Genomic DNA, 13966 nt, shown 5'->3' with positions numbered 1-13966 from the left:
AGTTGCTGCCTCCTTCCCACCTCCACCAAAACCTCATTTATTTAATTCTTACTTGGCTTTCTGTGGTAAACCTGTGTGTCCTTTGAGCCTTCAGCAGCTAAAATAAAGGGCTTGATTTTACTCGATAGTCAACACTCAACCCAACTTCCCTTATCATCGTCACCATTTACAAAGTCAACCCCAAACAGACCAGTGACCTAAATGAAAGACCTTAAGTTCAGAAAACACTAGAAGAAAACACACTCTTAAAGACATCATCACAAGCAGAGATTTATGGATAAGACTCCAAAAGCACAGGAAACAAAAACGGACAAACCAGATTATATCATTGTAGAAAGCTTCTGCAAAACGAAATAGTAAAGAGAAGAGACAGCCTGAAGAATGGGAGGAGAGAGATGACACGGTTCATCAGACCGTTACTGTCCAGAATATGGGAGGAAAAAAACCACTAATAGAACACAAGTAGTCTAGCTCTTAATTATGGACAAATGGGGGCCAATGAGATGATTCAATATGTAAACGCAGTTGCCACTGAACTTGAAGACCAAGTTCTATCCCTGGACCTCATGTGATGGACAGAGAGAACTGACTCCCACAGGGTGTTCTCTGTCTACCACTCAGATGTGTTGGCTTGCCTGTGTGTGCACAAACACATCCATGCACAGATAAATGTAAAATAGATAAATAAATAAATAAATAAATAAATAGTTTAAAACTAAATGAAAACCAAGCAAATGATCTACAACTTTTTCAGAAGATGAAAGATACCCAAAAATATGTTTTGAAACTACAGAGTAACATCACATTGTTATATTGAATGTTGGACACTTGTTCACTGTCAGTGGGAATGTGCTCACACAGACAGACATATGGAAAACAGAAGGAAGCTGATACAAAAATCCACGGGGTCCAGAGTAAGGCAGGGTACCTCTCCTTTAACCAGTTCTTGGGTGGTGAGGATACAGAGACAGCACCCCAGAGGTGAGGATGATGGTGGTTCAGAGGCAGCTCCATAGATGAAGATGATGCTGGTCCAGAGGCAGCACCAGAGATAACGATGATGGAAAGTTCAGAGACAGCATCCAAGAACCACTATGCTCAGTACCACCTCATTCTAAATCCCCAAATTTTGTTTCTGGCAGAAAGAAAGAGAGAGAGAGAGAGAGAGAGAGAGAGAGAGAGAGAGAGAGAGAGAGAGAGAGAGAGAGAGAGAGAGAGAGAGAGAGAGAGAGAAAGTTATGTGTTTACATTTCTTTTCCTCCTTAAGTGACACAGATATATAGTGAAATATAATGTTACCATTAAAATTTATCATAAAAAATATTACTAGCATAGCTTGTGAAAACTGCCACAATACATCAGTAGGTTTAATAGAAGCAATATATTATTACTAAACAGCTTATATAGAAGTGACTGGGTATACATGGGAAATGAAAATTTGGAAAGAAAAACAAAACATTATTTAATGTTTCTGAGTAATGGAAGTACAAAAAATATACTTTCCCTTTTCCATATGTACTTTTATGCATTTTCTAGTTTGAGCTATGTTCCATTTAAAATTACAAGTAAATTATTAAAGCAGATCACAGAAGCCGAGCTGCTCCAGTGTGGCTGGGGCGTGGCTAGCCCGTCCCTGAAGACAATGGCAGATCACTGAGTCGCCTGTCCTGCCTAAAAGAGTTCTACCCTCATGCACCCAAACGGTGTTGACCCGAAGACCTCTAATTATGGTGTCTAGTTTCTGCTTGCACATAACACTCAAAGGCATTTTCTCCGTGTTAACCAGCGGGATTCCCCAACTGCATCCTCACAGGCTGGTCCTGCCTCTGCCCTTGACAGTGGCTCAGAAGTTTTTTCCAGGGGGAAGTTTTGCCTTGCTTGCATGTCTATTGGAATTACTGTTTCAAGCCAAATCAGAACTTACCAGGTCTGGTATCAATGGGACAGAATTTCCAAACACCCTGGTGCTACCCTGTGCTTGCCTGATGAACACCCTCACATCTCTTCCAGAGAAAAGAGAAACTAGGACTTTTGAATGTCTGAGTGATAATATACCTATTTGAGGTAGCTCAGATATCTGTGTTATATCTGGCATTTTTAGCACCTGCCCACGTGAATATCATTATTTTCTAACAAACACAGTGTGCTTGAGACAGTGGATTTTTATGAAACACTATTCCCATGTAAGTTTTGCCCTGTGGGGTTTTTGTCCTTAGCAAAGTGACTGCATTTGCTTTATGTAACCAGTGTTTCAGAACTGGCTGTTCACTCCAGTGTCACAGTAGCTCTGCCCAGCTATGGCAGTGCCTTCCATAATCCACACATTCGGAGAGAAGTGATGATAGGTGTGTGCCCTGAGCTTGCTTCCTTTGTTGAAGGCTGGAACTCAGACAAGTGGCTGATGTATTGGTTTGCACTTTCTGCCCCCTCTTCACATGGAGCCTCTGGTTACCATGCTCCTGGTAGCTTAGCTGTCCTATTCTCCTGGTACATGAGGACCACTGGTTTTTGAGTTGTATGCCAGTCATCATAGTGTATACTATGGCTGAAGGTTTACATCAATCCACATATCCCGTCTCACTCTGCCCCACACTTTGAAAATCTCTGCCAAGTCTGTGCAGAAGCTCTGGGGTTCGAGGACTGTGCTTTTGCTGCTTAGTCTAGTTAAATGCACCTGTAGCTACTGCCTGTTGCCATGGCAGTGACTTCTCCTCCTCCTTGGACTATTTGCCAGAATTCCTTTAGCAGGCCAGCATCTTTCAGTGTGAAACTAGCATGTACCAAACTCTTTGTCATGTTAGCTTTTACTGTATTTTTTTTTGCCAGTACAAAATTCATAATTAGAGTAATAATTACTTCTGAACTATGTTAGAAGTCTATCTTTCTTTTCATGGCTCAGGCGGTGAGTTTCCCTCCAGCAGGTGTTAGGCATCCATCTTAAACCTATCCATTTTATTAGGTCATCCCATTGCTTGGCTACCCCCTACTCCTGTCTCAGCACCATGAAGGAATCCTTTCTTGTTAGTGTGGTTGTTATGGGGACAAATGGTGGAATAAGCCAGACTGGACCAATGGACAAATGAAGTCAGCCTACCAGCCCTGAGGGAGGAATATCCCATACTGTATTCAGCTCAAAAGCCAGGTGCAGGTGCTTTCAACAGCTTCTTGATAAATACTGAGCTAGGGAATCAGGAAAATCATTAAATCACAGTGTTACTATCAAACATATTTGATGACTGTTAAAAGAAAAAAGGATTTATCTTGGATTCACAATTATATCTTATTTTGTAAATGAAGTTTGGGTCTTAGAAACCATATTATATAAGGTTTATTTTACATACACAGCATACATATAAAATCTTGTCTTACTATAAAGCTAATCTATTTTCTGATAACAGCACTATTTCATGTGAAAAGGGACATCTGTGTATAGCTATAACTTCTTATGGTAGAATCCTTTTGAAAGCCTGTAGTTTTGAGGGCTGGAGAGATGGCCTAGTGTTAAGAGCACTGGCTGATTCTTCAAAGAACCCAGATTTGATTCCAGGCATGCACATGGTGCCTCACAACTGTCTTTAATTCTAATTCCAGGACACTGTACAACCTCTTTTGGCCTCTTCAGACACCAGGCATGTGCACAGATATACATGCAGGCAAAACACTCATGTCCATGAAATATTTTTTAACTAAGAAATTTTGAAATCAATTCTTTTAATTTTTGATTTTTATAAATATCAAAACCTGTCATTATGAAATTCAAATTTTTCATTATTTTACAGTCTTATTGGATTTGTTTAACATATCCTGAAGCACTTAGATAGCTTTTGAAAACGAAACTTGTATCTCCTTTGGTTTGCTTTGACAACATATCTTTTTATCGATTGAAATCTCTATCAACAATATAGTTTTGTTAAGTAAGATTAAAGGATTTTTTTATTGGATATTATATTTACATTTCAAATTTTATCCCCTTATCCCATTCCCACCACCTAGGAACCCCCTATCCCATCCTCCTCCTCCTGCTTCTATGAGGGTGCGCCCCCACCTACCCCCCACTCCCACCTCCCCACCCTCGAATTCCCCCCCACTCAGTGTTCAGCCTTCATGGGACCAAAGATTTCCTCTCCCACCTATGCCCGACAAGGCCATCCTCCCCTATAGCTGGAGTCATGGGTCCCTCCCTATGTGCTTCTAGGCTGGTGGTTTAGACCCTGGGGAGCTCTGGTTGGTTGGTATTGTTGCTCTCCTCATGGGGCCACCAACCCTTTCAGCTCCTTCAGTCTTCTCTCTAACTTCTCCATTGGGAACCCTTGATCAGATCAATGGTTAGCTGTGCGCATCTGCCTCTGGGTATGTCAGACTCTGGCAGACCTCTAAGGAGACAGCCATATCAGGCTCCTGTCAGCATGTACTTCCTAACATCCATATCAGCGTCTATCTTTGGTGACTGCACATGGGATGGATACCCAGGTGGAATGGTCTCCAGATGACCCCTCCTTCAGTTTCTGTCCCACACTTTGTCTCCATATTTGCTCCCTTGGGTATTTTGTTACACCTTCTAAGTAAGACCTAGGCATCCACACTTGTTCTTCCTTCTTCATGAGCTTCATGTGGTCTGTGAGTTGAATCTTGGCTATTTCAAGCTTTTGGGCTAATATCTGCTTATCAGTAAGTGAATACCTTGTGTGTTCTTTTGTGATTGGGTTACCTCACTCAGGATGATATTTTCTATTTCCATCCATTTACCTAAGAATTTCTCGAACTCATTGTTTTTAATAGCTGAGTAATACTCCATTGTGTAAATGTACCATATTTTTTTGTATCCATTTCTCTGTTGAAGGGCATCTGGGTTCTTTCCAGTTTCTGGCTATTATAAATAAGGCTGCTATGAACATAGTGGAGCATATGTCCGTGTTATATGTTGGAGCATTTTCTGGGTATATGCCCAGGAGTGGTATAGCTGGGTCCTCAGGTAGTGCTATGGTCAATTTTCTGAGGAACTGCCAGACTGATTTCCAGAGTGGTTAAACCAGCTTGCAATCCCACCAGCAATGGAGGAGTGTTTCTCTTTCTCCACATTCTCACCAGTATCTTCTATCACCTGAGTTTTTGATCTTAGCCATTCTGACTGGTGTGAGGTGGTATCTCAGGGTTGTTTTGATTTGCATTTCCCTGATGACTAAGGATGTTGAACATTTCTTTAGGTGCTTTTGCAGCCATTTGAGTTTCCTCAGTTGAGAATTCTTTGTTTAGCTCTGTACCCCATTTTTAATAGGGTTATATGGTTGTCTGGAGTCTAATTTCTTGACTTCTTTGTATATATTGGATATTAGCCCTCTATCAGATGTAGGATTGGTAATGATCTTTTCCCAATCTGTTGGTTGCTGTTTTGTCTTATTGACAGTGTTCTTTGCCTTACAGAAGCTTTGCAATTTTATAAGGTCCCATTTGTCAATTCTTGATCTTAGAGCATAAGCCATTGGTGTTCTGTTCAGGAACTTTTCCCCTGTGCTTAGGTATTCGAGGGTCTTCCCCACCTTCTCTTCTATTAGTTTCAGTTTATCTGGTTTTATGTGAAGGTTCTTTATCCACTTGGACTTGAGCTTTGTACAAGGGGATAAGAATGGATTAATTTGCATTCTTCTACATGCTGACCTCCAGTTGAGCCAGCACCACTTGTTGAAAATGCTGTCCTTTTCCCACTGGATGTTTTTAGCTCCTTTGTCAAAGATCAAGTGACCATAGGTGTGTGGGTTCATTTCTGGATCTTCAATTCTATTCCACTGATCTTCCTGCCTGTCTCTGTACCAATACCATGCAGTTTTTATCACTATTGCTTTGTAGTACAGTTTGAGGTCAGGGATGGTGATTCCCCCAAAAGTTCTTTTATTGTTGAGAATAGTTCTTGCTATCCTGGTTTTTTTTGTTATTCCAAATGAATTTGCAAATTGCTGTTTCTATATGAAGAATTGATTTGGAATTTTGATGGGGATTGCATTGAATCTGTAGATTGCTTTTGGCAAGAGGAACATTTTTACTAAGTTAATCCTGCCAATCCAGGAGCTTGGGAGATCTTTCCATCTTCTGATGTCTTCTTCGATTATCTTTCGTCAGAGACTTGAAGTTCTTGTTATACAGATGTTTCACTTGCTTGGTTAGATTCACTCCAAGATATTTTATTTTATTTGTGGCTATTGTGAAGGGTGTCATTTCCCTAATTTCTTTCTCAGCCTGTTTATCCTTTGAGTAGAGGAAGTCTACTGATTTGTTTGCATTGATTTTATACCCAGCCAATTTGCTGAAGTTGTTTATCAGGTTTTGGAGTTCTCTGGTGGAAGTTTTAGGGTCACTTAAGTATACTATCATATCATCTGCAAATAGTGAAATTTTGATTTCTTCCTCTCCTATCTGTATCCCTTTGACTTCCTTTTGTTGTCTAATTGCTCTTGCTAGGACTTCCAGTACTATATTGAATAGGTAAGGTGAGAGTGGGCAGCCTTGTCTAGTCCCTGATCTTAGTGGGATTGCTTCAAGTTTCTCTCCATTTAGTTTGATGTTGGCTACTGGCTTGCTGTATATTGCTTTTACTATGTTTAGGTATGGGCCTTGAATTCCTGATCTCTCCAGTACTTTTACCATGAAGGGATGTTGAATTTTGTCAAATGCTTTCTCAGCATCTAGTGAGATGACCATGTGGTTTTTTTCTTTGAGTTTGTTTATGTAGTGGATTATATTGATGGATTTCTGAATATTGAACCATACCTGTGTTCCTGGGATAAAGCTTACTTGATCATGATGGATAATTGTTTTGATGTGTTGTTGGATTCGGTTTTCAAGAATTTTATTGAGTATTTTTGCATCAATATTCATAAGAGAAATTGGTCTGTAGTTCTCTTTCTTTCTTGGGTCTTTGAGTCATTTAGGTATGAGCATAATTGTAGCTTCATAGAACAAATTGGTAGTGTTCCTTCTGTTTCTATTCAATGGAATAGTTTGAAGAGAATTGGTATTAGGTCTTCCTTGAAGGTCTGATAGAATTCTGCACTAAAACCATCTGGTCCCGGACGTTTTTTGGTGGGGAGACTTTTAATGACTGCTTCTATTTCTTTAGGGTTTATAGGACTGTTTAGATGGTTTATCTGCTCCTGATTTAATTTTGGTATTTGGTATTTGTCTAGAAAATTGTCCAATTTATCCAGATTTTCCAATTTTCTTGAGTATAGACCTTTGTAGTAGGATCTGATGATTTTTTAAAATTTCCTCAGTTTCTGTTGTTATGTCTCCCTTTTCATTTCTGATTTTATTAATTTGGAAACTCTCTCTGCGCCGTTGTTTAGTCTGGCTACGGGTTTATCTATCTTGTCGATTTTCTCAAAGAACCAGCTCCTGGTTTTGTTGATATGTTGTATAGTTCTTTCTGTTTCTACTTGGTTGATTTCAGCTCTGAGTTTGATTATTTCCTGTCGTCTACTCCTTTGGGGTATATTTGCTTCTTTTTGTTCTAACGATTTCAGGTGTGCTGTCAAGTTGTTATTGTATGCTCTCTCCAGTTTCTTTTTGTAGGCACTTAGAGCTATGAGTTTTCCTCTTAGTACTGCTTTCAGGTAGTCCCACAAGTTTTGGTATGATGTGTCCTCCTTTTCATTAAATTCTAAAAAGTCTTTAATATCTTTCTTTATTTCTTCCTTGACCAAGTCATCATTGAGTAGAGCGTTGTTCAGTTTCCACGTGTATGTGGGCTTTCCATTGTTTTTGTCATTATTAAAGACCAGTCTTAGTCCATGGTGGTCTGATAGGGTGCAAGGGATTATTTCAATCTTTTTGTATCTGTTGAGGCCTGTTTTGTGACCAATTATATGGTCTATTTTGGAGAAGTTACCATGAGGTGTTGAGAAGAAGGTATATTCTTTTGTTTTGGGGTGAAATGTTCTATATATATTCGTTAAATCCACTTGGTTCATAACTTCTGTTAGTTTCATTGTGTCTCTGTTTAGTTTCTGTTTCCATGATCTGTCCATTGCTGAGAGTGGGGTGTTGAAATCCCCCACTATTATTGTGTGAGGTGTAATGTATGCTTTGAGCTTTAGTAAAGTTTCTTTTATGTATGTTGGTGCCCTTGCATTTGGGGCATAGATGTTCGGAATTGAGAGTTCATCTTGGTACATTTTTCCTTTGATGAATATGAAGTGTCCTTCCTTATTTTTTTTGATTACTTTTGGTTGAAAGTTGATTTTGTTTGCTATTAGAATTGCTACTCCAGCTTGTTTCTTAGGACCATTTGCTTGAAAAATTGTTTTCCATCCTTTTACTCTGAGGTAGTGTCTGTCTTTGTCACAGAGGTGTGTTTCCTGTATGCAGCAAAATTCTGGGTCTTGTTTATTTATCCAGTCTGCTCATCTATGTCTTTTTATTGGAGAATTGAGTCCATTGATATTAAGAGATATTAAGGAAAAATGATTGTTGCTTCTTGTCACTTTTGTTATTGGAGGTGGAATTATGTTTGTGTAACTATCTTCTTTTGGGGTTGTTGGAAGACTACTTTTTTGTTTTTTCTATGTTGTAATTTCCCTCCCATCAATTATCCTGTGAAGTTTTGGATTTGTGGGAAGATATTGTGTAAATTTGGTTTTGTCATGGAATATCTTGGTTTCTCCATCAATAGTAATTGAGAGTTTTGCTGGGTATAGTAGTTTGGGCTGGCATTTGTGTTCTCTTAGGGTCAGTCCAGGATCTTCTGGCTTTTATAGTCTCTTGTGAGAAGTCTGGTGTAATTCTTACAGGTTTGCCTTTATATGTTACTTTACCTTTTTCTCTTACTGATTTTAGTATTTTTTCTTTGTTATGTGCATTTGATGTTTTGATTATTATGTGGCGAGGGTATTTCTTTTCTGGTCTAAACTATTCAGAGTTCTGTAGGCCTCTTGTATATTTAAGGACATCTCTCTCTTTAGGTTAGGGAAGTTTTCCTCTATAATTTTGTTGAAGATATATACTGGCCCTTTAACTTGGGAGTCTCCACCCTCATCTATACCTATTATCCTTGGGTTTGGCCTTCTCATTGCGTCCTGGATTTCCTAGATGTTTTGGGTTAGAACCTTTTTGCATTTTGCATTTTCTTTGACAGCTGTGTCAATGTTTTCCATGGTATCTTCTGCACATGAGATTCTCTCTTCTATCTCTTGTATTCTGTTGGTGATGCTTGTGTCTATGACTCCTGGTCTTTTTCTTTGGTTTTCTATCTCCAGGGTAGTCTCCCTTTGAGATTTCTTTATTGTTTCTACTTCCATTTTTAGATTCTGGATGGTATTGTTTAATTCCTTCACCTGTTTGGTTGTGTTTTCTTGTAATTCTTTAAGGGATTTTTTTTGTTTCCTCTCTAAGGGTTTCTACCTGTTTACCTGTGTTCTCCTCAAATTCTTTGAGAGTGTTATGTATGACCTTCTAGTGATACCTAACATTATCATGAGAAGTGATTTTAATTCTGTATCCTGCTTTTCCAGTGTGATGTGGTATTCAGGGCTTGCTATTAGTGGGAGAACTGGGTTCTCGTGATGCCAAGTAACTTTGGTTTCTGTTGTTTACGTTCTTGTGCTTGCCTTTTGCCATTTGGTTAACTCTAGTGATACCTGCACTCACTGGTTCTGACTGGAGCCTGTCTTTCCAGTTATCTTGCTTGTATCAGAACTCCTCAGGGTCCAGATGTCTCTGTGATCCTGTGATCCTGAGCTCCAGCTGCTCTGAGTGCAGTGTCTCCTCTAGGATGTCTCAGGATAAGGTGTCTTCATGAGAGCAGACCAGCTAGGTATTCACTGCTCTGAGTGCAGTGGCTCCTCTAGAATGTCTCTGGGTATACTGTCCCCTGCTCTGAGGTTGGTGGCCTCTCTAGGATGTCTCGGGATACGGTTTCCACACATGAGCAGACCAGTTGGGTGTCTGCTGAAGCCATATCGATCAGGAGAGGGGCTAAAGGATGTTTTTAAGTGTTGAACGTGGTGCTCATATGTAACTGAAGCATTATAGACTTAACCCTTGGTTCACCACTCCATCAGTCTAGTAATGTTTGTTGTCATTTAAAACGGTTGCTTTCAGATGGCCCAAAGCAGGGACATCCTCATTAGATCTCTTGGCTCATCTTCTTCCTCTCCAAGTGTGCATATTGTGTGCATAGAACACGGAGTCACTTTTTATGGTCACAGGAAAGAGTGCTCTCTCCCAATGTCTCAAGTCACTGTTTACGCTTTGCCAATGCATATTTCAGAAATGTAAGAGCCAGCATAGCCTAGAGGTTCAGCTGTAGTCCTGTGGCCTAAAAACTTTGGAACAGGATTTTCTCATCATTGTACAAGCAAAAAGAAAGAAAGAAAGAAAGAAAGAAAGAAAGAAAGAAAGAAAGAAAGAAAGAAAAAAAAAAACAGAACAAAACAAAACAATCCCCAACTAACAACTTTCTTTAAACAAGTTGGAAACAGATTTTCCTGTCACAGATAAAAGCTAGAGAACACAAATCAGCTTTTGAAATAGTTAACTCACAGTGATTTAAATAAATAAATAGATAAATAAATAAATAAATAAACTTCAATGCATTGTGTAATACCTGCTCCCAAGGTTGTATATATATTTTTGTTATTGAAACTTAAAAAGTACATAATGTATACTTAGTAGGGAAAGCTAACAAAACTAGAGAGAGAGAGAGAGAGAGAGAGAGAGAGAGAGAGAGAGAGAGAGAGAGAAACCTCTGTAGGTCAAAATTTCATATTTTCCTTACTTGGTGGTGTTTGGGGAGTGGGGGTGGGGCCTTTGCATTATTTGGTTAGTGTAGCCTCTTGTTCTCCGTGTTAAAAGCATGGGAAAACAAAGCTGTGTTTTGATGTCAAGGCAATAGTGAAGATTCAGGATCCTGTGCCTCTAGCTTTTTCTCATTTATCTGTAAGGTTACTGTGAGAAAAGTAGGGTTGCATCAGTTTCCCTCTGAGTCCGCCATTGCCACTTGTCAGGGCTTGTGTGCTCAGTAAGCCAATTACTTTTCTGCGTTTTCTCGTTGGTAAGCCACTGTTTCAAATGCTGCTCTGCCTTAATCCTAGGGCTCTGCCCAGGGCAAGTAGAATAATAACTAGCTTACTACACTATAAAATGCATTACAGGTTTCAGGTGGGTCTTTTACAATTCCGATTTTTCGGGTGGGGAAAGATGGAAAGATGTTAACCAGCCTATTAAAGGTCACAAAACTAGTCAATGAGAGATCTGGTCCAGCAAAAAAGATCCTGTAATTACAGCGTTTTTCAGCACTGTGTTGTTGACATTTGGGATCACTGGGGGGAAGCTGCCCTATGATTTTAGGACTCTCTGCAACATCTCTGCCTCTCCCTGTTAGATGTCAGTCAACAGCCCCTCCCAGTTGTTGACAACCAAGACTATCTCAAAGTCTAGTTAGATGTCTGACTTCAGAGCAAATTTCCTAACCATTTTCACTATGGCAAGGATTGCAGTCAGATGCTCCTTTAACTAACCTGTGCCACAGTAATCTGCAGAATTAAAAGCAGTAACTGATTGTGTCTCTATAAGGTGATGTGTTTTCTCTCCCAGCAGACTTTTTGCATAGAAGCAGAATACCACCACCCTCAGTGGACCCTGTGTTAAGACTCAAGACCTATAGTCTTCTGTTCAATCTAATTCTAAACTGTTCCTTAATTCCTAAAGGGACACACACAAGTTTCCTTTAAACACCGTAACCCATCTGGTAATGGTGGAGAAATGGGAGATAGAGAGGGGGAAAAAAACCATGTGGGTTTATATAGTATAGTATCTCTTCATAACCATTATATTTTTCTTATTTATTCATATATTTTGAGACAGGGCCTTACTGTGTGGCTCAGGCTAGCTTACACACACTATAGGGCCACGCTTGGTCCAGGCTGGCCTAAAACACATTTTCCCCCACTCTCACTCAGCCTATTATCTCAAATATTTGATATTTGCAGAAAGCCCTGGAAGTTTATAAGCTGTAATTGTCCCATGGTCAGATGATGTTTAGGAATTATAACCCTTCTTCTTTGCCTGTTTCCTCAACTTCGGTGCTCTCATTGCAAAACCTGATGTAGGAGCTCAGCAGGACATTGATGTGGAGACTCAGCAGGTGTGTTCTTAGCAGCACCATATAAAGAGTAACATCCTCTGAAGCACTCTCTACAAAGGCGATGCCTCCTGCACTGTGACTTCTGCCTTTTTCCTTTCCTTGTAACAGGGATCGTTAACTACCTGCCCCTTTCACTGCAGCTGGGACTTAGGCACCAACTTCCCTGATGCTGTTGATACTTCTCTAAGAATGGGATGAATTTACTTCTGTTTGGCCACACGAGCTTCCCAAACCCACTCTGGTTAGCATTATCTCTCTGCATTTCCCTCTTTTCTGATGTTAACACAGTTCCCAGCTTTACTGTCACCTCCAGACAGAAAGCTTCATAGACATTTTTTATTACTCTATTATCAGAACTTTTGGGAAGCTACAGGCATTTGTTTGATCTGAGCCTTGTTGATAGTTCAGAACTATTTTGCACATATGCCTGTATGAATTAAGTTTTCTTTTAAACTCTGCGTTAAGATGAATTGCTGCTGGCAAACACAACAAGTATAATTGCATATGATTAAAAGTATCAGCATGACCTGAGGAGAAGAAGGGGTACTTACCAACAGTGTTAAGGACATAAAATTGCCTAGTCTTTTAGACAGAATTCTGCTAACAGAATGTCTAAAAAGAGTAGTTTGAACCAATGGGAACATGAACTGGATTACTTCATGGATATATAACTTTACTGTCAATTAAAACTTTTTAAAAAGTGGATATGAATCATTCTAATTACTTGATGGTTCATTTAAAAAAGATTGATTAGTTCTTGCTGTAAAATGCAATGTCTGCTTCGCCTGAGTCACTTCTGAAGTTGGTCTGTATCCTGTTGACCAGATTTGGCCCTATCCCACTCAGATCTGACATGCGGCCAGCTATTCCATCATGTTCTATCATTAAAGCATTGTGGATTTTTTTTCCCCAGGTGGCCTTTTTGAAGATATAACTGTTGAAGCTGCGGCTTTCTGGTCTACCAGCCGATAGCTCTCCAGCACAGACCACAGCCAAGGACAGCAGTTAGCTCTGTGAGCACAGCCTGCTGAGATGAACAAGAACCAAGCTGCAGAATGGGGGCCTTGTGCTGAAATATCCAGTTTTTCTTGTTTGCATTTATTCTTTAAGAGTCGACTTTAGATCCCTGCAAACCCTATGAAGAAAGTTGTAGTAGCAGGTTGTCGAAGGTTAAGTATAGAAATTGCATCTCTACTTCCCACAGAGAGGAATATTCAAGTCTGTGCTGTGTCAGCACCACCTGGAAGCATATTAGCTAATGGAAACCCATCTGTCCTGTGTGAATACAACGGAGAACTTCACTGGGGAGCTGAATGTTACTTGCTTTAAATCCTAGGAAATAAACTTTTAAAGAGCTCCAAGTTTGTTTAAAACACATCTTTAAAAACCAACATGTACAAGTTTTCATATCTTATTCAAAGGAGATGCTTGTTGGTGTTTGTTGAATGAGTGATTATCCAATTAAAGTTTTCCTGAGGGTATAAAACTGCATGTGTTCCTTTTGTTCTTTATTTCCTTTACCACATGCAATTGCAAATTAATAAATGTACAATGCTGGCATCTGAGTATAGAGTTATCTCAATTTTTATGTGCCCAAGCAAGAAAACATTGAAAATGGCTAGAGCTGAGCCCAATCCTGCCATGTCCAGGCCAGCTCCTAATTTTAGGAAGAAGACTTGAGATTTGAGGTTCAAGGGCTGGAACTGGAGTTGGGGCTCTGGCCAGTTGGGGCTCCCTTGCTGGCCATCCGTCCATGCTCTTCTCTCCCTGCTACACATTCAGAAGGACATTCCCAGCATCTGCAGCCATCTCTGCTGTGGATTTCACATGGTG

General features: G+C 39.8%; 1 protein-coding gene across 2 annotated transcripts in view; it reads left to right on the top strand.

Annotated features, from left to right (window-relative positions):
• Ube3d (ubiquitin protein ligase E3D) overlaps positions 1 to 13619 on the top strand; it is a 135822-nt gene extending 122203 nt beyond the window's left edge. For both annotated transcript variants that reach the window (XM_076917261.1, XM_034484093.2), the window contains one exon: positions 13047 to 13619. In XM_076917261.1, coding sequence (XP_076773376.1) covers positions 13047 to 13067 — 21 coding nt within the window. In that variant the 3' untranslated portion in view covers positions 13068 to 13619. The remainder of the gene's footprint in view (positions 1 to 13046) is intronic.
• The last annotated feature ends 347 nt before the right edge of the window (positions 13620 to 13966 follow it).

The sequence above is a fragment of the Arvicanthis niloticus genome, chromosome 21 (assembly GCF_011762505.2).
Source record: "Arvicanthis niloticus isolate mArvNil1 chromosome 21, mArvNil1.pat.X, whole genome shotgun sequence".
Taxonomy (NCBI): Eukaryota; Metazoa; Chordata; class Mammalia; order Rodentia; family Muridae; genus Arvicanthis; species Arvicanthis niloticus.
Note: the sequence above shows the minus strand (reverse complement) of the source record. Positions and strands in the feature narration are given on the sequence as shown.